This window comes from Cherax quadricarinatus, chromosome 66 (genome assembly GCF_038502225.1).
Source record: "Cherax quadricarinatus isolate ZL_2023a chromosome 66, ASM3850222v1, whole genome shotgun sequence".
NCBI lineage: Eukaryota > Metazoa > Arthropoda > Malacostraca > Decapoda > Parastacidae > Cherax > Cherax quadricarinatus.
In genome coordinates, this window is record NC_091357.1 from 604868 (window position 1) to 629516 (window position 24649).

The 24649-nt window shown below is 38.6% G+C and overlaps 1 protein-coding gene across 1 annotated transcript in view; it reads left to right on the plus strand.

Moving 5' to 3' along the window:
- Positions 1-24649, plus strand: part of LOC138854657 (keratin-associated protein 16-1-like) — a 154055-nt gene that overhangs the window by 64281 nt on the left and 65125 nt on the right. Inside the window, exon 7 of the mRNA XM_070099016.1 lies at positions 10080-10316. Coding sequence (XP_069955117.1) covers positions 10080-10316 — 237 coding nt within the window. The remainder of the gene's footprint in view (positions 1-10079; positions 10317-24649) is intronic.

Here is a 24649-nt window from a genome sequence, read left to right on the forward strand (position 1 = left end):
TTATTTTTTATATATATATGTATACTTATATATATATATATATATATATATATATATATATATATATATATATATATATATATATATATTATATATATTATATATTATATATATTTTTTTTTTTATTTTTTATTATCACACTGGCCGATTCCCACCAAGGCAGGGTGGCCCGAAAAAGAAAAACTTTCACCATCATTCACTCCATCACTGTCTTGCCAGAAGGGTGCTTTACACTACAGTTTTTAAACTGCAACATTAACACCCCTCCTTCAGAGTGCAGGCACTGTACTTCCCATCTCCAGGACTCAAGTCCGGCCTGCCGGTTTCCCTGAATCCCTTCATAAATGTTACTTTGCTCACACTCCAACAGCACGTCAAGTATTAAAAACCATTTGTCTCCATTCACTCCTATCAAACACGCTCACGCATGCCTGCTGGAAGTCTAAGCCCCTCGCACACAAAACCTCCTTTACCCCCTCCCTCCAACCCTTCCTAGGCCGACCCCTACCCCGCCTTCCTTCCACTACAGACTGATACACTCTTGAAGTCATTCTGTTTCGCTCCATTCTCTCTACATGTCCGAACCACCTCAACAACCCTTCCTCAGCCCTCTGGACAACAGTTTTGGTAATCCCGCACCTCCTCCTAACTTCCAAACTACGAATTCTCTGCATTATATTCACACCACACATTGCCCTCAGACATGACATCTCCACTGCCTCCAGCCTTCTCCTCGCTGCAACATTCATCACCCACGCTTCACACCCATATAAGAGCGTTGGTAAAACTATACTCTCATACATTCCCCTCTTTGCCTCCAAGGACAAAGTTCTTTGTCTCCACAGACTCCTAAGTGCACCACTCACTCTTTTTCCCTCATCAATTCTATGATTCACCTCATCTTTCATAGACCCATCCGCTGACACGTCCACTCCCAAATATCTGAATACGTTCACCTCCTCCATACTCTCTCCCTCCAATCTGATATTCAATCTTTCATCATCTAATCTTTTTGTTATCCTCATAACCTTACTCTTTCCTGTATTCACCTTTAATTTTCTTCTTTTGCACACCCTACCAAATTCATCCACCAATCTCTGCAGCTTCTCTTCAGAATCTCCCAAGAGCACAGTGTCATCAGCAAAGAGCAGCTGTGACAACTCCCACTTTGTGTGTGATTCTTTATCTTTTAACTCCACGCCTCTTGCCAAGACCCTCGCATTTACTTCTCTTACAACCCCATCTATAAATATATTAAACAACCACGGTGACATCACACATCCTTGTCTAAGGCCTACTTTTACTGGGAAAAAATTTCCCTCTTTCCTACATACTCTAACTTGAGCCTCACTATCCTCGTAAAAACTCTTCACTGCTTTCAGTAACCTACCTCCTACACCATACACTTGCAACATCTGCCACATTGCCCCCCTATCCACCCTGTCATACGCCTTTTCCAAATCCATAAATTCCACAAAGACCTCTTTAGCCTTATCTAAATACTGTTCACTTATATGTTTCACTGTAAACACCTGGTCCACACACCCCCTACCTTTCCTAAAGCCTCCTTGTTCATCTGCTATCCTATTCTCCGTCTTACTCTTAATTCTTTCAATTATGACTCTACCATACACTTTACCAGGTACACTCAACAGACTTATCCCCCTATAATTTTTGCACTCTCTTTTATCCCCTTTGCCTTTATACAAAGGAACTATGCATGCTCTCTGCCAATCCCTAGGTACCTTACCCTCTTCCATACATTTATTAAATAATTGCACCAACCACTCCAAAACTATATCCCCACCTGCTTTTAACATTTCTATCTTTATCCCATCAATCCCGGCTGCCTTACCCCCTTTCATTTTACCTTCTGCCTCACGAACTTCCCCCACACTCACAACTGGCTCTTCCTCACTCCTACAAGATGTTATTCCTCCTTGCCCTATACACGAAATCACAGCTTCCCTATCTTCATCAACATTTAACAATTCCTCAAAATATTCCCTCCATCTTCCCAATACCTCTAACTCTCCATATATATATATATATATATATATATATATATATATATATATATATATATATATATATATATACACGAATATTCAAACGGCTTCAGGAAGAAATCCAAATATTCTTCCTTGAAGCCTTTTTATCCACTTCTCCGAGGCTATGGGTCCTACAATTTACACCAGAGGTGGACCCCATATATATATATATATATATATATACATATATATATATATATATATATATATATATATATATATATATATATATATATATATATATATATATGTATATATATATGTCGTGCCGAATAGGCAGAATTTGCGATCTTGGCTTAAATAGCAAAGTTCATCTTGCCATATAGGACAAGTGAAAATTTGTGTATTCAATAATTTTGCCAAAATCATTCTGAACCTAACGAAAAAAATATATTTCACTGTGTTTGTTTAGTATTAAATTACTGTAAACAAATCTAAAATATATTTAGTTGTGTTAGGCTAAAATAAATTGCTCTTGTTTTAATAAGGTTAGGTAAGTTTTCTAAGTTCCTTTTGGTGCAAAATTATAAATTTTTACATTAACATTAATGAAAAAAATATATCTTTAAACGTATAAGAGAAAATTTCAGAAAGGACTTAATTTTAAATGAGTTCTTGCTAATTTACCAGTTTTACATATTCGGCACGACATATATATATATATATATATATACATATATATATATATATATATATATATATATATATATATATATATATATATATATATATATATATATATATATATATATATATATATATGTATATATATATATATATATATATATATATATATATATATATATATATATATATATATATATATATATATATATATATATATATATATATATATATATATATATATGTATATATATATATTTCGTGCCGAATAAGTAAAACTGGTCAATTTGCAAGAACTCATTTAAAATTAAGTCATTTCTAAAATTATCTCATATACGTTTAAAGATATAATTTTCATTAATATTAATGTAAAAAAATTAAATTTTGCACCAAAAGAATCTTAGAAAACTTATCTAACCTTATTATAACAAGAACAATTTATTTTAGCCTTACCCAACTAAATATATTTTAGATTTGTTTACAGATACTAATGCCGGAAAAAAAATCCCCCCCCAGTACCAACAATACCACCAGTCCGATAACATTCTTCTTTGCAAATATACAGGGTCTAAAGCCAGCAACAAACAACAAAATACCTTTCATCCGTGGACTGCTTGCAGAGGCAAAGGCAATGTTCGCGGCTTTCACTGAGACCCACATAAATGATCACTTGGACAACGAAATATGGATCCCAGGTTACAACCTATACAGATGTGACAGAGTGAACAGGCAAAAGGGGGGGGTTGGCCTGTACATTGCAGAGTCACTTGTTTGCAAAGAACTGCTAAATGCCTCAAATGATGTAGTGGAAGTTTTAGCAGTAAAGGTCGAGAACCAAAACCTAGTCATTGTGATAGTCTACAAGCCTCCGGGTGCAACATCCCAGCAATTCCAGGAACAGCTGTTAAAAATTGACCACTGTCTGGAAAACCTTCCAGCTCCTGCACCCAACATCTTGCTCCTGGGGGATTTCAACTTAAGGCACCTAAAATGGAGGAATATAGCAAATAATATTGTTGCAGTAATAACACCAGGAGGCAGCTCTGATGAAAACTCACACTCACGCGAGCTTTTAAATCTCTGCACAAAATTCAATTTAAACCAGCAAATAATAGAGCCTACTAGACTGGAGAATACACTAGACCTCATCTTCACTAACAATGATGATCTGATAAGAAATATCACCATATCAAAAACAATATACTCAGATCACAACATAATTGAGGTTCAGTCATGTATGCGCGGAGCCCCAGACCGACATAATGAGATTAGTCACGAGGGAGCATTCACCAAATTCAACTTCAATAACAAAAACATAAAGTGGGACCAAGTAAACCAAGTCCTAACCGATATAAGCTGGGAAGATATACTAAGCAACACAGACCCCAACTTATGCCTAGAACAGATTAACTCGGTGGCACTCGATGTATGCACAAGGCTTATTCCTCTAAGAAAAAGGAGGAGTAGATGTAAAACAGAAAGAGACAGGCGCTCCCTTTACAGGCGACGGAAAAGAATAACAGAGCGGCTAAAAGAGGTCAATATATCTGAAATGCGTAGGGAGACACTGGTCAGAAAAATAGCAAGCATCGAACTTAAGCTAAAAGAATCCTTTAGGAGTCAGGAATCGCGGGAAGAACTAAAAGCCATAAATGAAATCGAAAGAAACCCAAAGTATTTCTTCTCCTATGCCAAATCAAAATCGAGAACAACGTCCAGTATTGGGCCCCTACTTAAACAAGATGGGTCCTACACAGATGACAGCAAGGAAATGAGTGAGCTACTCATGTCCCAATATGACTCAGTTTTTAGCAAGCCGCTAACCAGACTGAGAGTCGAAGATCAAAATGAATTTTTTATGAGAGAGCCACAAAATTTGATTAACACAAGCCTATCCGATGTTATCCTGACGCCAAATGACTTCGAACAGGCGATAAATGACATGCCCATGCACTCTGCCCCAGGGCCAGACTCATGGAACTCTGTGTTCATCAAGAACTGCAAGAAGCCCCTATCACGAGCCTTTTCCATCCTATGGAGAGGGAGCATGGACACGGGGGTCGTCCCACAGTTACTAAATACAACAGACATAGCCCCACTCCACAAAGGGGGAAGTAAAGCAACAGCAAAGAACTACAGACCAATAGCACTAACATCCCATATCATAAAAATCTTTGAAAGGGTCCTAAGAAGCAAGATCACCACACATCTAGAAACCCATCAGTTACACAACCCAGGGCAACATGGGTTTAGAACAGGTCGCTCCTGTCTGTCTCAACTATTGGACCACTACGACAAGGTCCTAAATGCACTAGAAGACAAAAAGAATGCAGATGTAATATATACAGACTTTGCAAAAGCCTTCGACAAGTGTGACCATGGCGTAATAGCGCACAAAATGCGTGCTAAAGGAATAACAGGAAAAGTCGGTCGATGGATCTATAATTTCCTCACTAACAGAACACAGAGAGTAGTCGTCAACAGAGTAAAGTCCGAGGCAGCTACGGTGAAAAGCTCTGTTCCACAAGGCACAGTACTCGCTCCCATCTTGTTCCTCATCCTTATATCCGACATAGACAAGGATGTCAGCCACAGCACCGTGTCTTCCTTTGCAGATGACACCCGAATCTGCATGACAGTGTCTTCCATTGCAGACACTGCAAAGCTCCAGGCAGACATCAACCAAATCTTTCAGTGGGCTGCAGAAAACAATATGAAGTTCAACGATGAGAAATTTCAATTACTCAGATATGGTAAACATGAGGAAATTAAATCTTCATCAGAGTACAAAACAAATTCTGGCCACAAAATAGAGCGAAACACCAACGTCAAAGACCTGGGAGTGATCATGTCGGAGGATCTCACCTTCAAGGACCATAACATTGTATCAATCGCATCTGCTAGAAAAATGACAGGATGGATAATGAGAACCTTCAAAACTAGGGAGGCCAAGCCCATGATGACACTCTTCAGGTCACTTGTTCTATCTAGGCTGGAATATTGCTGCACACTAACAGCACCTTTCAAGGCAGGTGAAATTGCCGACCTAGAAAATGTACAGAGAACTTTCACGGCGCGCATAACGGAGATAAAACACCTCAATTATTGGGAGCGCTTGAGGTTCCTAAACCTGTATTCCCTGGAACGCAGGAGGGAGAGATACATGATTATATACACTTGGAAAATCCTAGAGGGACTAGTACCGAACTTGCACACGAAAATCACTCACTACGAAAGCAAAAGACTTGGCAGACGATGCACCATCCCCCCAATGAAAAGCAGGGGTGTCACTAGCACGTTAAGAGACCATACAATAAGTGTCAGGGGCCCGAGACTGTTCAACTGCCTCCCAGCACACATAAGGGGGATTACCAACAGACCCCTGGCAGTCTTCAAGCTGGCACTGGACAAGCACCTAAAGTCAGTTCCGGATCAGCCGGGCTGTGGCTCGTATGTTGGTTTGCGTGCAGCCAGCAGCAACAGCCTGGTTGATCAGGCTCTGATCCACCAGGAGGCCTGGTCTCAGACCGGGCCGCGGGGGCGTTGACCCCCGGAACTCTCTCCAGGTAAACTCCAGTAATTTAATACTAAACAAACACAATGAAATATATTTTTTTTCTTTAGGTTCATAATGATTTTGGCGAAATTATTGCATACACAAATTTTCGCTTGTCCTGTATGGCAAGATGAGCATTGCTATTTAAGCCAGGATCGCAAGTTCTGCCTATTCGGCACGACATATATATATATATATATATATATATATAAATATATATAATATACACAGTCGACCCTCAACTAACGGCGGTATTAAGTAGCGACAATTTCGTCTAACGGTGCTTTTTGCCATAGAATAAAAGGCCTTAACCAACGACGAAAAACTTAACCAATGACGTTTGTCTGGAACGTGTCGATGTGTCTATGGCCTGAGCGGGTTCAGCCTCTCCAAGATTCAGTGTGCCATTGTTTACAAGCTCTTGCAATTGGTTTCCACATATGTCTCCCATATATTTTGGATTATTCCACTATTTCTAGTACTTGCAACCACTAAATAAGCCACCATGGGTCCCAAAAAAGCTTCTAGTGCCAAGCCTGTGCTAAAAAGGGCGACAATTACTATGGAAATGAAGAAGGAGATCATTGAGAAATACGAGAGTGGAGGTAACCCCTCCAAAGGACTTGGTACCTGAAGTCCTGGAAGGGGATTCTCCTCCCAAGCAATAGACAATTCTGAATTTCCCCTGCTGCTGACACATCACTAATCAAGAACTTCACAATAAAAGCAAGTGGCATTTAGTTTTTGTTTATTTTGTATATCCCATTCCTTTCCATATAAGGAAATGTATATTTCATGTAATTTTTTTTTCAGACTTTAAGGTGAGAGGAACGGATTAATTCTATTTCCATTATTTCTTATGGGGAAAATTAACTCGACCAACGGCAAGCCCTCTGGAACGGATTAACGCCGTTGGTTGGGAGTCGACTGTATAACATACATAATATATATAGGATGGGGTCCACCTCAGGTGTAAATTGTGGGACCCATAGCCTCAGAGAAGTGGATATAAAGGTGGCATATATATATATATATATATATATATATATATATATATATATATATATATATATATATATATATATATATATATATATATATATATATATATATATATATATATATATATAAATATATACATATATATGCAATAAGATCACAGTAAACAGGTGATTTCAGAATATGCAAAACAACCACTCTGAAAGAATAGAGAAATTCCAAGCGCTTTCATGACTACTCACATTATCAAGGAACTATGAAAGTAAAGCATCCAAGGAAGCTATATAAGGGGTCTGGCCGGCACCTCACTATAAGATCCCACAACAGTTTAAACACCTGATGCGCGCCGACCCAACTTGGATAGGTCCTTGGCACAACTCACCCCACAAACTATTCTACCCAAGAAATAAGAAATTTTAAAGATTATTTGTCCAGTGTATTATTAAATTCTTCCCAAATTCTATTAATTATAAATGGATCTAATTTATATAAACCAAAGGAAATATTCATATTATTGTCAAAACTGCTTTTTATGAAACAAGATTCAATTATATTCCTGTCGACCATGGACTTGCTTGATACTACTTTCTCAACTTTTTGAAAATCAATTGGATGGTTAAAATCTCTTACATGAATAAATAGAGCATTGGAATCTTGTCCAGTTCTAATGCTATATTTATGTTGTTTTAATCTTAGTTCGAGATTTTTGCCAGTTTGACCGTAATAAACTTTATCGCAAATTTTACAAGGAATCTTATAGAAACATCCATCAGCATTTTGGGGGGAATTCTTTATCAAAAGTTTTTTTACTGTATCGAGATTTTTGAATACAACTTTAATATTAAAAGTCTTAAGAAGAGAAGGCATATCAACCAAGTTTTCATGGTAAGGGAGAACCAACATATTTTTATTTGAATAAGGCTGGTTGTCCCTTTTTGGATTGTAAAAAGTATTTCTAGCAACTTTAAAAGATTTATCAATTACATTTCTTGGGTATTTTAAATCATTACCTATTTCATAAATTTTGGATATTTCCTCATCTATGAACTCAGGAATACAAATTCGTAAAGCTCTCGGAAACATTGATGAGAAAACAGACAGTTTGACTCTATCTTGATGCGAGGAATAATAGTGGACATAGGAACAGTTATTAGTATGTTTTCTGTAAATTTTAAATTTGAATTCATTATTACCCTTAATAATTAAAACATCTAGAAAAGGCAATGAGTTATTTTCTTCAAACTCAACAGTAAAGTTTATTGAATGGACTAAGCTATTTAATTTTCCAAGGAAATGGTGTATATCTACATTTTTGGGCATAAGACACAAAATATCATCAACATATCTGAACCATTTAGCTCTATTAGGGAGGATTGTGTTAAGTAACCTTGTTTCAAAAAATTCCATGTATAGGTTACTAAGAACAGGTGAAAGAGGATTTCCCATTGCCATACCAAACTTCTGAGTGTAAAATTTATCATTAAATACAAATTTTGCATCAACAATGCAAAGTTTAATAAGTTTAATGATAGTAGGAACTGGCAATGGTAAATCATAGTTAACGAGTTCTTCAGATAAGAAACTTAATAAATCATCAACAGGAACTTTCGTAAACAAGGAAGTAACATCAAAACTAACCATGTTAAAATCATTTAAGTCAGTCAAGGAGCTTAATTTATCAACCAAGTCTATGTTGTTTTTAACATTAAAGTTAGAAATTTTGCCAACAATAGGGCTCAAAATATCAACAAGCCATTTGGATAATTTATATGAAACTGACCATATGGAGCTAATAATTGGTCTGACTGGATTCCCTGGTTTGTGTGTTTTTTTTTGTGTGTTTATTTTTATTAGTCCTGAGTTCATAGATGAGGAAATATCCAAAATTTATGAAATAGGTAATGATTTAAAATACCCAAGAAATGTAATTGATAAATCTTTTAAAGTTGCTAGAAATACTTTTTACAATCCAAAAAGGGACAACCAGCTTTATTCAAATAAAAATATGTTGGTTCTCCCTTACCATGAAAACTTGGTTGATATGCCTTCTCTTCTTAAGACTTTTAATATTAAAGTTGTATTCAAAAATCTCTATACAGTAAAAAAACTTTTGATAAAGAATTCCCCCCAAAATCCTGATGGATGTGTCTATAAGATTCCTTGTAAAATTTGCGATAAAGTTTATTACGGTCAAACTGGTAAAAATCTCGAACTAAGATTAAAACAACATAAATATAGCATTAGAACTGGACAAGATTCCAATGCTCTATTTATTCATGTAAGAGATTTTAACCATCCAATTGATTTTCAAAAAGTTGAGAAAGTAGAATCAAGCAAGTCCATGGTCGACAGGAATATAATTGAATCTTGTTTCATAAAAAGCAGTTTTGACAATAATATGAATATTTCCTTTGGTTTATATAAATTAGATCCATTTATAATTAATAGAATTTGGGAAGAATTTAGTAATACACTGGACAAATAATCTTTAAAATTTCTTATTTCTTGGGTAGAATAGTTTGTGGGGTGAGTTGTGCCAAGGACCTATCCAAGTTGGGTCGGCGCGCGTCAGGTGTTTAAACCGTTGTGGGATCTGATAGTGAGGTGCCGGCCAGATCCCTTATATAGCTTCCTTGGATGCTTTACTTTCATAGTTCCTTGATAATGTGAGTAGTCACGAAAGCGCTTGGAATTTCTCTATTCTTTCAGAGTGGTTGTTTTGCATATATATATATATATATATATATATATATATATATATATATATATATATATATATATATATATATATATATATATATATATATATATATATATAATGTATATTATACAATTAATGTTTTCAACAGAGTGTAACACCCAGCCATTTTGTGATAATGGGCGTGGCGTGTGCAGAGAGTCATGCAGTAGTGAAGAGCGCCAAGTGATGGACAGCTGTGGTCAGTCTGGTTGTAAGTGCTGCACAAATCGTGATATCAAGTGTCCTGACTCTGATGATTGCCCTGGCATTTGTATAGACAAAAGACGCTGCTTAACACCCCTCACACACTACAACTGTGATGGGGATGCCTGCATATGTTGTGACAGTAAGTAACTAACTTATTCTTCTCTTAATACACTTAATACACTTACACAGTCGTGTTTCCATAATATACAAGATGATGTTCCAGTTAATCTTTGTCATATTAATACTGTTACATTATTATTCGTATAAGGATTATGTTCTGTAATTTTCATAAAAACACAAAATGAAAGAAAGGATACAACTGACATGCTCCTCCCCCCCCCCCAAAAAAAAAAAAAAAAAACTAACAGCATCAATTCAAGACGAATTTCACACTTGCACATTCATGCTTGTTCAGCTTTTTGAAAAACTATCATTTATCTAGAACATATTATAAAACAAAGTTGATACTATAACACTTATAACAGCGGTGACACAAAGGCAGATTAGCTAGAAAATGAGTGGAATGCCTTGGTCAGATGAGCAAAAGCTCCAGAGTCAGGTCAACTTATTACAAAGACCCGCTTCAGGAAACATTTGTCCTGTTCTTTGATTATTCATATCTAACCTAACCTAATGAGGTTACAAGACAAAAAGGCCATAACAACATAACCTACATGCTTTACAAAACCTAAGAAGTCTTAAATCAAAGTTTGCACTGTACTGCTTGATCTCCCTTGGTACTCTGATTCTCTCTCTCTCTCTCCCATGCACTGTACTGGTTTCGTGTCCCTTGGTACTCTTATTCTCTCTCTCTCTCTCTCTCTCTCTCTCTCTCTCTCTCTCTCTCTCTCTCTCTCTCTTCCATGCACTGTACTGGTTGATTCCCCTTAGTAATCTTATTCTCTCTCCAATTCACCATACTGCTTGATCAGACACGGTACTCTTATTTTCTCTCCCATGCACCGTACTGCTTGATTTCTATTGGTACGATAAACCTTAGAATTTGTAATATATTTGGCCTGACTATAAGTGATCTTTAGTATCGAATATACTCATGGAAAATCGTAATAAAGATTTATATGATGGGGTGATGGAAAGACTGCGTTAAAATTTATTTTTATATAACGTAATATACGTAATATTCTATAAGGTATTTTAAAATGGTACCTTTACTTATAGAAATAACATCTGACAGACTTATAACTTACATACCGCTTACAGTTACCTCCATTCTTTCTGAAGGGGTATATACATATGAAACTGATAAAGTTACATGGTCTCTCTAACCAGAGGCAATCCAAGCTTAATAATTAAAATCTTTTTAAACACTGGCGAGATTTTACTTGGAGAGAGTTTCACAAATACTCTACTTTCAAGAGACTGAGGGAATAATGCTATACTGCTGGATAACTTCTGAATCAAAGTAAACGAGTAAGTAGAGAGGATCTTCTCAAGACAGAGGTGTCGTACTGCCTAACCCACACCACTCACTCCTGACGTCAGTTCGCGTCAGGTGAGTAGTGCAGATTATTATTATAATCAAGGGGGAAGCGCTAAACCCAGAGGATTATACAGCGCCTGGGGGGGGATGTGGAAGGCATTCAGGTTTAATTCGGGGAACTGGAGCACAGATCCAATTCCCTAAGTCAAGAGCCCCTCACCAACATCAAGGAATCTTCCTTGAGGGGCGAGTAGTGCAGAGGTGACGCCACACAAACATAAATTGGTCGTTACACATGGTGAACGATTCATTTCCTTACCATATAAATATATACATATAATGAAAATGGGAAAGATGAAAATGAATATTTAATATTATAAAGCTGATTACTCTGGTTTTAGCTATTAACGAAGGTAATCACAATGTATTATTAGATAGATGAACATATATAAAATTTATATTTTACAAACCCGCATCTCAGAGTAACATACTCTATTCCTCTCTCTCCCATGCACCGTACTGCTTGATCTCTCTTGGTACTCTTTTTCTCTCTCTCCCAAGCACCGTACTGCTTGATCTCTCTTGGTACTCTTTTTCTCTCTCTCCCAAGCACCGTACTGCTTGATCTCTCTTGGTACTCTTTTTCTCTCTCTCCCAAGCACCGTACTGCTTGATCTCTCTTGGTACTCTTTTTCTCTCTCTCCCAAGCACCGTACTGCTTGATCTCTCTTGGTACTCTTTTTCTCTCTCTCCCAAGCACCGTACTGCTTGATCTCTCTTGGTACTCTATTTCTCTCTCTCCCAAGCACCGTACTGCTTGATCTCTCTTGGTACTCTTATTCTCTCTCTCCCAAGCACCGTACTGCTTGATCTCTCTTGGTACTCTTATTCTCTCTCTCCCAAGCACCGTACTGCTTGATCTCTCTTGGTACTCTTATTCTCTCTCTCCCAAGCACCGTACTGCTTGATCTCTCTTGGTACTCTTATTCTCTCTCTCCCAAGCACCATACTGCTTGATCTCTCTTGGTACTCTTATTCTCTCTCTCCCTAGCACCATACTGCTTGATCTCTCTTGGTACTCTTATTCTCTCTCTCCCAAGCACCATACTGCTTGATCTCTCTTGGTACTCTTATTCTCTCTCTCCCAAGCACCATACTGCTTGATCTCTCTTGGTACTCTTATTCTCTCTCTCCCAAGCACCATACTGCTTGATCTCTCTTGGTACTCTTATTCTCTCTCTCCCAAGCACCATACTGCTTGATCTCTCTTGGTACTCTTATTCTCTCTCTCCCATGCACCGCACAGCTTGATCTCTCTTGGTACTCTTATTCTCTCTCTCCCAAGCACCATACTGCTTGATCTCTCTTGGTACTCTTATTCTCTCTCTCCCATGCACCGCACAGCTTGATCTCTCTTGGTACTCTTATTCTCTCTCTCCCAAGCACCGTACTGCTTGATCTCTCTTGGTACTCTTATTCTCTCTCTCCCAAGCACCGTACTGCTTGATCTCTCTTGGTACTCTTATTCTCTCTCTCCCAAGCACCATACTGCTTGATCTCTCTTGGTACTCTTATTCTCTCTCTCCCAAGCACCATACTTCTTGATCTCTCTTGGTACTCTTATTCTCTCTCTCCCAAGCACCATACTGCTTGATCTCTCTTGGTACTCTTATTCTCTCTCTCCCAAGCACCATACTGCTTGATCTCTCTTGGTACTCTTATTCTCTCTCTCCCAAGCACCATACTGCTTGATCTCTCTTGGTACTCTTTTTCTCTCTCTCCCAAGCACCATACTGCTTGATCTCTCTTGGTACTCTTATTCTCTCTTTCCCAAGCACCATACTGCTTGATCTCTCTTGGTACTCTTATTCTCTCTCTCCCAAGCACCATACTGCTTGATCTCTCTTGGTACTCTTTTTCTCTCTCTCCCAAGCACCATACTGCTTGATCTCTCTTGGTACTCTTATTCTCTCTCTCCCAAGCACCATACTGCTTGATCTCTCTTGGTACTCTTTTTCTCTCTCTCCCAAGCACCACACTGCTTGATCTCTCTTGGTACTCTTATTCTCTCTCTCCCAAGCACCATACTGCTTGATCTCTCTTGGTACTCTTATTCTCTCTCTCCCAAGCACCATACTGCTTGATCTCTCTTGGTACTCTTATTCTCTCTCTCCCAAGCACCATACTGCTTGATCTCTCTTGGTACTCTTATTCTCTCTCTCCCAAGCACCATACTGCTTGATCTCTCTTGGTACTCTTATTCTCTCTCTCCCAAGCACCATACTGCTTGATCTCTCTTGGTACTCTTATTCTCTCTCTCCCAAGCACCATACTGCTTGATCTCTCTTGGTACTCTTATTCTCTCTCTCCCAAGCACCATACTGCTTGATCTCTCTTGGTACTCTTATTCTCTCTCTCCCAAGCACCATACTGCTTGATCTCTCTTGGTACTCTTATTCTCTCTCTTCCAAGCACCATACTGCTTGATCTCTCTTGGTACTCTTATTCTCTCTCTCACATGCACCGCACAGCTTGATCTCTCTTGGTACTCTTATTCTCTCTCCCAAGCACTGTACTACTTGATCTCCCTTGGTACTCTTTCTCTCTCTCCCATGCACCGCACAGCTTGATCTCTCTTGGTACTCTTATTCTCTCTCTCCCAAGCACCATCCTGCTTGATCTCTCTTGGTACTCTTATTCTCTCTCTCCCAATCACCATACTGCTTGATCTCTCTTGGTACTCTTATTCTCTCTCTCCCAAGCACCATACTGCTTGATCTCTCTTGGTACTCTTATTCTCTCTCTCCCAAGCACCATACTGCTTGATCTCTCTTGGTACTCATATTCTCTCTCTTCCAAGCACCATACTGCTTGATCTCTCTTGGTACTCTTATTCTCTCTCTCCCAAGCACCATTCTGCTTGATCTCTCTTGGTACTCTTATTCTCTCTCTCACATGCACCGCACAGCTTGATCTCTCTTGGTACTCTTATTCTCTCTCTCCCAAGCACCATCCTGCTTGATCTCTCTTGGTACTCTTATTCTCTCTCCCATGCACCGTACTGCTTGATCTCTCTCTCCCATGCACCGTACTGCTTGCTCTTGGTACTCTTATTCTCTCTCTCCCATGCACCGTACTGTTTTCTTTCTGGTAGTACATCAAATTTTTGATGGAGGATGTAGCTTAGTATACTTTAGTGGTTTCATTTATACTATATGTTTTTCCCTGAATGTTAGAACTGTAATAAGTAGTACAGGCAATGTTAAATCGTAATTACAGAGGTCTTCAGATAAGAAACTTAAATTATCAGCATTGGCTTTTATTGAACAAAAAGTTATATCTAAAATAACCATACTGGATTTATTTAAGTTATGGTGCTTAATTTATCATCTAAAAAAATATTATTCTTAACATTAAAGTTAGAAGCTACTAGCCATTTGGATAAATTGCAGGTGACTGAGCCACTGTTTTATGTTTTGATTAATCCTTTATATATATATATATATATGTATATATATATATATATATGTATATATATATATATATATATATGTCGTGCCGAATATGTAAAACTGGTCAATTAGCAAGAACTCATTTAAAATTAAGTCCTTTCTAAAAATTTCTCTTATACCTTTAAAGATATATTTTTTTCATTAATGTTAATGTAAAAATTTTTAATTTTGCACCAAAAGAATCTTAGAAAACTTACCTAACCTTATTATAACAAGTGCAATTTATTTTAGCCTAACCCAACTAAATATATTTTAAATACGTTTACAGTAATTTAATACTAAACAAACACAATGAAATATAATTTTTTCGTTAGGTTCAGAACGATTTCTGCGAAATTATTGCATACACTAATTTTCACTTGTCCTATATGGCAAGATGAGCGTTGCTATTTAAGCCAAGTTCGCAAGTTCTGCCTATTCGGCACGACATATATATATATATATATATATATATATATATATATATATATATATATATATATATATATATATATATATATATATATATATATATATATATAAAGAGAGAGAGAGAAAAGAACAAACTTGCTTGTGGGAAAACTCAAGGTTCTCAGTGAAGCTGTTTGAGAATTTTCTCCTACCACCCCCTATAAAGTATATTTTATTTAAAGACAAAATACATTGACAAAACATTCACAAAACATTCACAAAAATACAATAGAAAGTAAAACAACATAGGTAGCTCAGAGCTACATCTCGAATACTTCGTCCAGCTCCCTGGCGGTTGACCGCGTGCCCAGAATGGTGCAGGCATTTCCTCTCTGGATCGCTACACTGAGTCTCTGAAAGAGGAAGCTGGTCGCCCTGTTGTCCTTGGTTTCTATGAAGAGCTTTTCACTCAGCTCTTTGAGGAATGTTAGAGCACACTTGCCCCATTCCCCAAGTGTCTCCGACCTATTGGGATGAAATCATAGCAAGGGGGAAGGTCTTCATATTTGCGGATCTTCTGGGTCTCCCTGTGGCTGACAGCTCCACCCCCTTCCACTATGGAGTAAGGCAAGTAGGTGTCTGCCAATGTGGCGGCACAGGTGTAGTCCCACGCAATCTGCTTGCCATCCTTCCAGGGTAGCATAATGGCTCCATCAGGACGCTTTTGACTTCCATCAGACCTCTGCACTTGGGGTTCCCGTTGAGCTGAGCAACGGGTTGTGGCGAGGCTTCTCTTTATGATGTCATTGACCTCCTCATGTCTGGCATACTTCCCTTCTGCTGTGTGACACACGAGACCATGAAGTCTTAATTGATCAGCTGTCGCTCTTCCGCAAATACACCTATGTTGGGTGAGGATGGGGGCGGCTAGGCGAAGAGCAACACCAATCCGAATGGCCTGTGAGTCGAGACGGTTGCCCAGGGAGGAATTGGGAACAGCTAACAGGAAATCTCCTGAGTGTGGTGCCTTCACTGCCAGGAGAAGAGCTTTGTCCTTTCCTGAAGCTTTAGAAAACATTGTGTTGGCGATTTTTTCCATGATCGGTTTGTCCCATTGGGACTGTTTGTGCTTTTTGGGAGGAGTTGGTCTACTGGAGGAGTCTGTAAGGGTGTCCCACCGAATAGCTACTTTAGTAAACCTGGGGTCTTGAGCTCCTACCACGTCTCTCAAGCGTTCGGGAACAATCTTCTTGACTAATGCTCTGGAAGCCAAACACGATGACAGGTAAAGCAACATGCGTTGCTTTGCGCACCCATATACCTCCCAGTCACACTGAGAGTGTTGCCTGATACCATTGCTGATCCTCTAGTGACAGGTTAAGTGCTTTCTTAAAGGTTGATCTCAGGTATGCGTCATATTCGTCGAGTGTTGGATTGTCAAAAGAGGGTGCACACCTCAGGAAGTAATTGAGTCTTGGCATAGTAAGACACCTTGTGAGGAGATACAGAGCATCAATGCATCAAGATCGTTTATTCTCTCCTCCATTCTCATCAGGTCATTCAATTTGTCCTTGAGGACAGTGTCGATGGCCTGGTGACCCAGCGGTAGTAGAGACTTCTGGGAGGATTCTTAGCACGGCATTGATTATATCCTGGTTTGCTGTGATGATTTCACACTTGAAGGGATTGAGGATGAATCCCAAGTCTTCTACCTGAGGTAACATTGATGTATTTGCCTTAACTGAGACGTGGTTTAATTCAAAAAGTCGGGACATGCCTGCGGAATGTCATATTCAGGGTTTTAAATTGTTCCAAGAAGATAGAAGTATTGGGAAGGGGGGTGGGGTGGCATTGTATGTCCGAGATCGCTTGAACTGTTGCATAAAAACGGGTATTAAGTCTGAAGTAACACATACAGAGTCTGTTTGGATAGAATTTTCAGAGGGGCATGAAAAACTGATTTTAGGAGTGATATACCGTCCCCCAAACTTAGATAGGGACCAAGGGAAACTACTATGGGAGGAAATTGTTAAGGCCACAAGGCACGATAATGTAGTAATTCTAGGAGACTTTAACTTTAGTCATGTTGACTGGAATTTCTTGACTGGGAATTTAGAATCATACGACTTCTTAGAAGTATTTCAGGATTGTTTTTTGAAGCAGTTTGTGACAGAACCTACAAGGGGAAATAACCTGCTTGACTTAGTTATGGCAAACAATGAATCCCTTGTTAATAATTTAGAAATTTCAGAGGAACTGGGTGCTAGCGACCACAAATCAATTACATTTAGCATTGAATGGAAGTACGATAGTAGCGATAACTCAGTAACAGTCCCATATTTTCGCTTAGCAGATTACGATGGGCTTAGAGAACACTTATCATCTGTTGACTGGGGTAACGAAGAGAGCTATCAATATGACAGTTTTCTGAACACTATACATGCTGCTCAAAGAGCGTTTATCCCATATAAAGAAATTAGATCAAATAGAAATGACCCAAAATGGATGAATAATAGGCTCAAATATCTACTAGGGCATAAGAAAGGAATTTATAGGCGTATCAAAAGAGGTGAGGGTCATCTTATGAATCAGTATATTGACATTAAGAGGGACATTAAAAAGGGGATAAGAAAAGCTAAAAGGGACTATGAAATTAAAGTTGCTAGGGATTCTAAAACTAACCCAAAAAGTTTTTTCCAGGTCTATAGAACAAAAGTTAGAGATAAGATAGGTCCCTTTAAAAATAACTATGGGCACCTTACTGACAAAGAGAATGAAATGTGCTTGATTTTAAATAATTATTTTCTCTCAGTTTTTACACAGGAAGATACTAACAATATTCCAGTAATTAATTTTTACAGTGGGCTAGAAGAAGATAAATTATGTAACATCACAGTCACTAGTGAGATGGTTGTGAAGCAGATAGACAGACTGAAGCAAAATAAGTCGCCGGGTCCTGATGAGGTTTTTTCAAGGGTTCTTAAGGAATGCAAAATGGAACTCTGTGAACCATTAACTAATATTTTTAATTTATCTCTTCAAACAGGTGTAGTGTCTGATATGTGGAAGATGGCTAATGTAATTCCTATTTTTAAAACAGGGGACAAGTCGTTACCGTCAAATTACCGTCCAATAAGCCTGACCTCAATTGTAGGCAAATTACTAGAGTCAATTATAGCTGAGATTATAAGAAGCCATCTCGATAAGCATAGCTTGATTAATGATACTCAGCATGGATTCACAAGAGGCCGGTCTTGTCTAACTAATTTATTAACTTTCTTCAGTAAAGCTTTTGAGGCTGTTGACCACAATAAAGAATTTGATATTATTTACTTAGATTTTAGTAAGGCTTTTGATAGAGTTCCGCACCATAGACTGTTAAAGAAAGTGGCAGCTCATGGCATTGGGGGAAAAGTGCTCTCGTGGATCGAGTCATGGCTCACTGACAGGAAGCAGAGAGTGTCCATAAATGGGGTTAAATCCGAGTGGGGATCTGTAACAAGTGGCGTTCCACAGGGATCAGTCTTGGGCCCGTTGTTGTTTATAATATATATCAATGATCTTGATGAGGGAATTACTAGTGATATGAGCAAATTCGCCGATGACACAAAGATAGGTAGGATAATTGATTCAAACGTAGATGTTATGGAACTTCAGGAGGATTTAAACAAACTCTATACTTGGTCAGAAAAGTGGCAGATGCAGTTCAATGTAGATAAATGCAAGGTTCTGAAGCTTGGGAATGCCCATAACCCTAGTACTTATAAGTTAAATGATGTAGAACTTAACCATACAGATTGCGAAAAGGACTTGGGGGTTATGGTGAGCAGCAACCTTAAACCAAGACAGCAATGCCTAAGCGTACGTAATAAGGCAAATAGATTACTGGGATTTATATCAAGAAGTGTAAGCAACAGAAGTCCAGAGGTCATACTGCAGCTTTATACATCATTAGTAAGGCCTCACCTAGATTATGCAGCTCAGTTCTGGTCTCCGTATTACAAAATGGACATAAATTTGTTAGAAAACATTCAGCGTAGGATGACTAAATTAATACATAGCATTAGAAATCTTCCTTATGAAGAAAGATTGAAGACTCTTAAGTTACATTCACTTGTTAGACGAAGAATGAGGGGAGACCTGATCGATGTGTATAAGTGGAAGATAGGTATTAATAAAGGGGATATTAATAAGGTCTTGAGGATGTCTCTCCAAGAGAGAACCCGCAGTAATGGATTTAAATTAGATAAGTTTAGATTTAGAAAGGACATAGGAAAGTATTGGTTTGGAAATAGGGTAGTAAACGAGTGGAACAGTCTACCTAGTTGGGTTATTGAGGCTGGGACTTTGGGTAGTTTCAGATCTAGGTTGGATAAGTACATGAGTGGGAGGGGTTGGATTTGAGTGGGACTTTCACATCAGAGCTTATTTCTTGGGTGGCATTGAAAATTGGGTTGGGCAAATGTTTTGTTAGTGGGATGAATTGTAAAGGACCTGCCTAGTATGGGCCAGCAGGCCTCCTGCAGTGTTCCTCCTTTCTTATGTTATGTTCTTATGTTCACCAGTTGTAGGTCCCCTATCAGGGACTCTTTAGTACCTGCCAGAGTGCCATCATCCAGGTACCAAATGTTGAGCTCACTGCGTAGGCTGGAAGTTAGTTCTCTTACTGCCAAGCAGAAGAGAAGTGGAGCGAGTGGGTCACTCCTGCCATATGAGTGTAAAACGAAAGCCTGTAATTGTTTTACATGATGGTAGAATTGCTCGTGTTTTTTGTCTGTCTCATAAACATGCAAGATTACAGGTATGTCTTGCTACCTCTACTTACACTTAGGTCACACTACACATACATGCACACGTTTATTTATTCACACTCATCTGAGTTTTCTTTGATTTTTATCTTAATAGTTCTTGGTCTTATTACTTTTCCTTTTATATCCATGGGGAAGTGGAATAAGAATCTTTCCTACGTAAGCCATGTGTGTTGTAAAAGTCAACTAAAATGCCGGGAACAATGGACTAGTAACCCCTTTTCCTGTAAAGAATACTAAAAAGAATAAGAAGAAAATTGTCAAAGTGGAAAGTCTGAATGTGCGTGGATGTTGTGCAAATGATAAGAAAGAGATGATTGTGGATGTTATGAATGAAAAGAAGCTGGATGTCCTGGCTTTAAGTGAAACAAAATTGAAGGGGGTGGGAGAGTTTCAGTGGAGAAGAATAAACGGGATTAGGTCAGGGGTTTCAAATAGAGTTAGAACTAAAGAAGGAGTAGCAATGTATTATAATGTATTATAATGTATAAAAGTATTAATTCAAGGATTATGTGGAGTAAAATAAAGGTTGGATGTGAAAAGTGGGTTATAGTAAGCGTATATGCACCTGGAGAAGAGAGAAGTGTAGAGGAGAGAGAGAGATTTTGGTAAATGTTGAGTGAATGCGTGGGGAGTTTTGAACCAAGTGTGAGAGTACTTGTGGTTGGGGATTTCAATGCTAAAGTGGGTAAAAATGTTGTGGAGGGAGTAGTAGGTAAATTTGGGGTGCCAGGGGTAAATGTAAATGGGGAGCCTTTAATTGAGCTATGTGTAGAAAGAGATTTGGTAATAAGTAATACATATTTTATGAAAAAGAGGATAAATATACAAGGTATGATGCAGCACGTAATGAAAGTAGTTTGTTAGATTATGAATTGGTGGATAAAAGGTTGATGGGTAGGCTCCAGGATGTACATGTTTATAGAGGGGCAACTGATATATCGGATCATTATTTAGTTGTAGCTACAGTTAGAGTAAGAGGTAGATGGGACAAGAGGAAGGTGGCAACAAGAAATAGGGAAGTGAAAGTGTATAAACTAAGGGAGGAGGAAGTTCAGGCGAGATATAAGCGACTATTGGCAGAAAGGTGGGCTAGTGCAAAGATGAGTAGTGGGGGGGGTTGAAGAGGGTTTGATGAGTTTTAAAAATGCAGTATTAGAATGTGGAGCAGAAGTTTATGGTTATAGGAGGGTGGGGGCAGGGGGAAAGAGGAGTGATTGGTGGAATGATGAAGTAAAGGGTGTGATAAAAGAGAAAAAGTTAGCTTATGAGAGGTTTTTACAAAGCAGAAGTGTTACAAGAAGAACAGAGTATATGGAGAGTAAAAGAAAGGTGAAGAGAGTGGTGAGAGAGTGCAAAAGGAGAGCAGATGATAGAGTGGGAGAGGCACTGTCAAGAAATTTTAATGAAAATAAGAAAAAATTTTGGAGTGAGTTAAACAAGTTAAGAAAGCCTAGGGAACTTATGGATTTGTCAGTTAAAAACAGAGTAGGGGAGTTAGTAGATGGGGAGAGGGAGGTATTAGGTAGATGGCGGGAATATTTTGAGGAACTTTTAAATGTTGAGGAAGAAAGGGAGGCAGGGAGGTATACCATCTTTTAGGAGTGAAGAAGAGCAGAATGCAAGTGTGGTGGAAGTACGTGAGGGATTACGTAGAATGAAAGGGGGTAAAGCAGCTGGAACTGATGGGATCATGCCAGAAATGTTAAAAGCATGGGGTGATATAGTGTTGGAGTGGTTGGTACTTTTGTTTAATAAATGTATGAAAGAGAGGAAGGTACCTAGAGATTGGGGGAGAACATGTATAGTCCCTTAATATAAAGGGACGGGGGACAAAAAAGATTGTAAAAATTATAGAGGAATAAGTTTACTGAGTATACCAGGAAAAGTGAACGGTAGGGTTATTATTGAAAGAATTAGAGGTAAGACAGAATGTAGGATTGCGGATGAGCAAGCAGGTTTCAGAGTGGGTAGGGGATGTGTAGATCAAGTGTTTACATTGAAGCATATATGTGAACAGTACTTAGATAAAGGTAGAGAAGTTTTTATTGAATTTATGGATTTAGAAAAGGCATATGATAGAGTGGATAGGGGAGCAATGAGGCAGATGTTGCAAGTATATGGAATAGGTGGTAAGTTACTAAACGCTGTAAAGAGTTTTTATGAGGATAGTGAGGCTCAGGTTAGGGTGTGTAGAAGAGAGGGAGACTACTCCGGTAAAAGTAGGTCTTAGACAGGGATGTGTAATGTCACCATGGTTGTTTAATATATTTATAGATGGGGTTGAAAAAGAAGTAAATGCTAGGGTGTTCGGGAGAGGGGTGGGATTAAATTATGGGAAATCAAATACAAAATGGGAATTGGCAGTTACTTTTTGTGATGATACTGTGATTATGGGAGATTCTAAAGAAAAATTACATAGGTTAGTGGATGAGTTTGGGAGTGTGTGTAAAGGTAGAAAGTTGAAAGTGAACATAGAAAGAGTAAGGTGATCAGGGTATCAAATGATATAGATTAAGAAAAATTGGATATCAAATTGGGGAGGAGGAGTATGGAAGAAGTGAATGTTTTCAGATACTTGGGAGTTGACGTGTCGGCGGATGGATTTACGAAGGATGAGGTTAATCATAGAATTGATGACGGAAAAAAGGTGAGTGGTGCGTTGAGATATATGTGGAGTCAAAAAACGTTATCTATAGAGGCAAAGAAGGGAATGTATGAAACTTTTGTAGTACCAACACTCTTATATGGGTGTGAAGCTTGGGTTGTGAATGCAACAACGAGGAGGCTGTTGGAGGCTGTGGAGATGTCCTGTCTAAGGGCAATGTGTGGTGTAAATATTATGCAGAAAATTCGGAGTGTGGAAATTAGGAGAAGGTGAGGCGTTAATAAAAGTATTAGTCAGAGGGCTGAAGAGTGGTTGTTCAGGTGGTTTGGTCATTTAGAGAGAATGGATCAAAGTAGAATGACATGGAGAGCATTTAAATCTGTAGGGGAAGGAAGGCGGGGTCGGGGTCGTCCTCGAAAAGGTTGGAAGGAAAGGGTAAGGGAGGTTTTGTGGGCGAGGGGCTTGGACTTCCAGCAAGCGTGCATGAGCGTGTTCGATAGGAGTGAATGGAGACGAATGGTATTTGGGACCTGACGATCTGTTGGAGTGTGAGCAGGTTAATATTTAGTGAAGGGATTCTGGGAAACCGGTTATTTTTATTTAGCCGGGCTTGAGTCCTGGGAATTGGAAGTACAATGCCTGCACTCTAAAGGAGGGGTTTTGGGATATCAGCAGTTTGGAGGGTTATGTTGTGTATCTTTATGCGTATATGCTTCTAAACTGTTGTGTTCTGAGCACCTCTGCATAAACAGTGATTATGTGTGACTGAGGTGAAAGTGTTGAATGACGATGAAAGTATTTTGTTTTTGGGGATGTTCTTTCTTTTTGGGTCACCCTGCCTCGGTGGGAGACGGCCGACTTGTTGAAAAACAAATATATATATATATATATATATATATATATATATATATATATATATATATATATATATATATATATATATATATATATATATATATATATATATATAATTTGTCTCCATTCACTCCTATCAAACACGCTCACGCATGCCTGCTGGAAGTCCAAGCCCCTCGCACACAAAACCTCCTTTACCCCCTCCCTCCAACCCTTCCTAGGCCGACCCCTACCCCGCCTTCCTTCCACTACAGACTGATACACTCTTGAAGTCATTCTGTTTCGCTCCATTCTCTCTACATGTCCGAACCACCTCAACAACCCTTCCTCAGCCCTCTGGACAACAGTTTTGGTAATCCCGCACCTCCTCCTAACTTCCAAACTACGAATTCTCTGCATTATATTCACACCACACATTGCCCTCAGACATGACATCTCCACTGCCTCCAGCCTTCTCCTCGCTGCAACATTCATCACCCACGCTTCACACCCATATAAGAGCGTTGGTAAAACTATACTCTCATACATTCCCCTCTTTGCCTCCAAGGACAAAGTTCTTTGTCTCCACAGACTCCTAAGTGCACCACTCACTCTTTTTCCCTCATCAATTCTATGATTCACCTCATCTTTCATAGACCCATCCGCTGACACGTCCACTCCCAAATATCTGAATACGTTCACCTCCTCCATACTCTCTCCCTCCAATCTGATATTCAATCTTTCATCACCTAATCTTTTTGTTATCCTCATAACCTTACTCTTTCCTGTATTCACCTTTAATTTTCTTCTTTTGCACACCCTACCAAATTCATCCACCAATCTCTGCAACTTCTCTTCAGAATCTCCCAAGAGCACAGT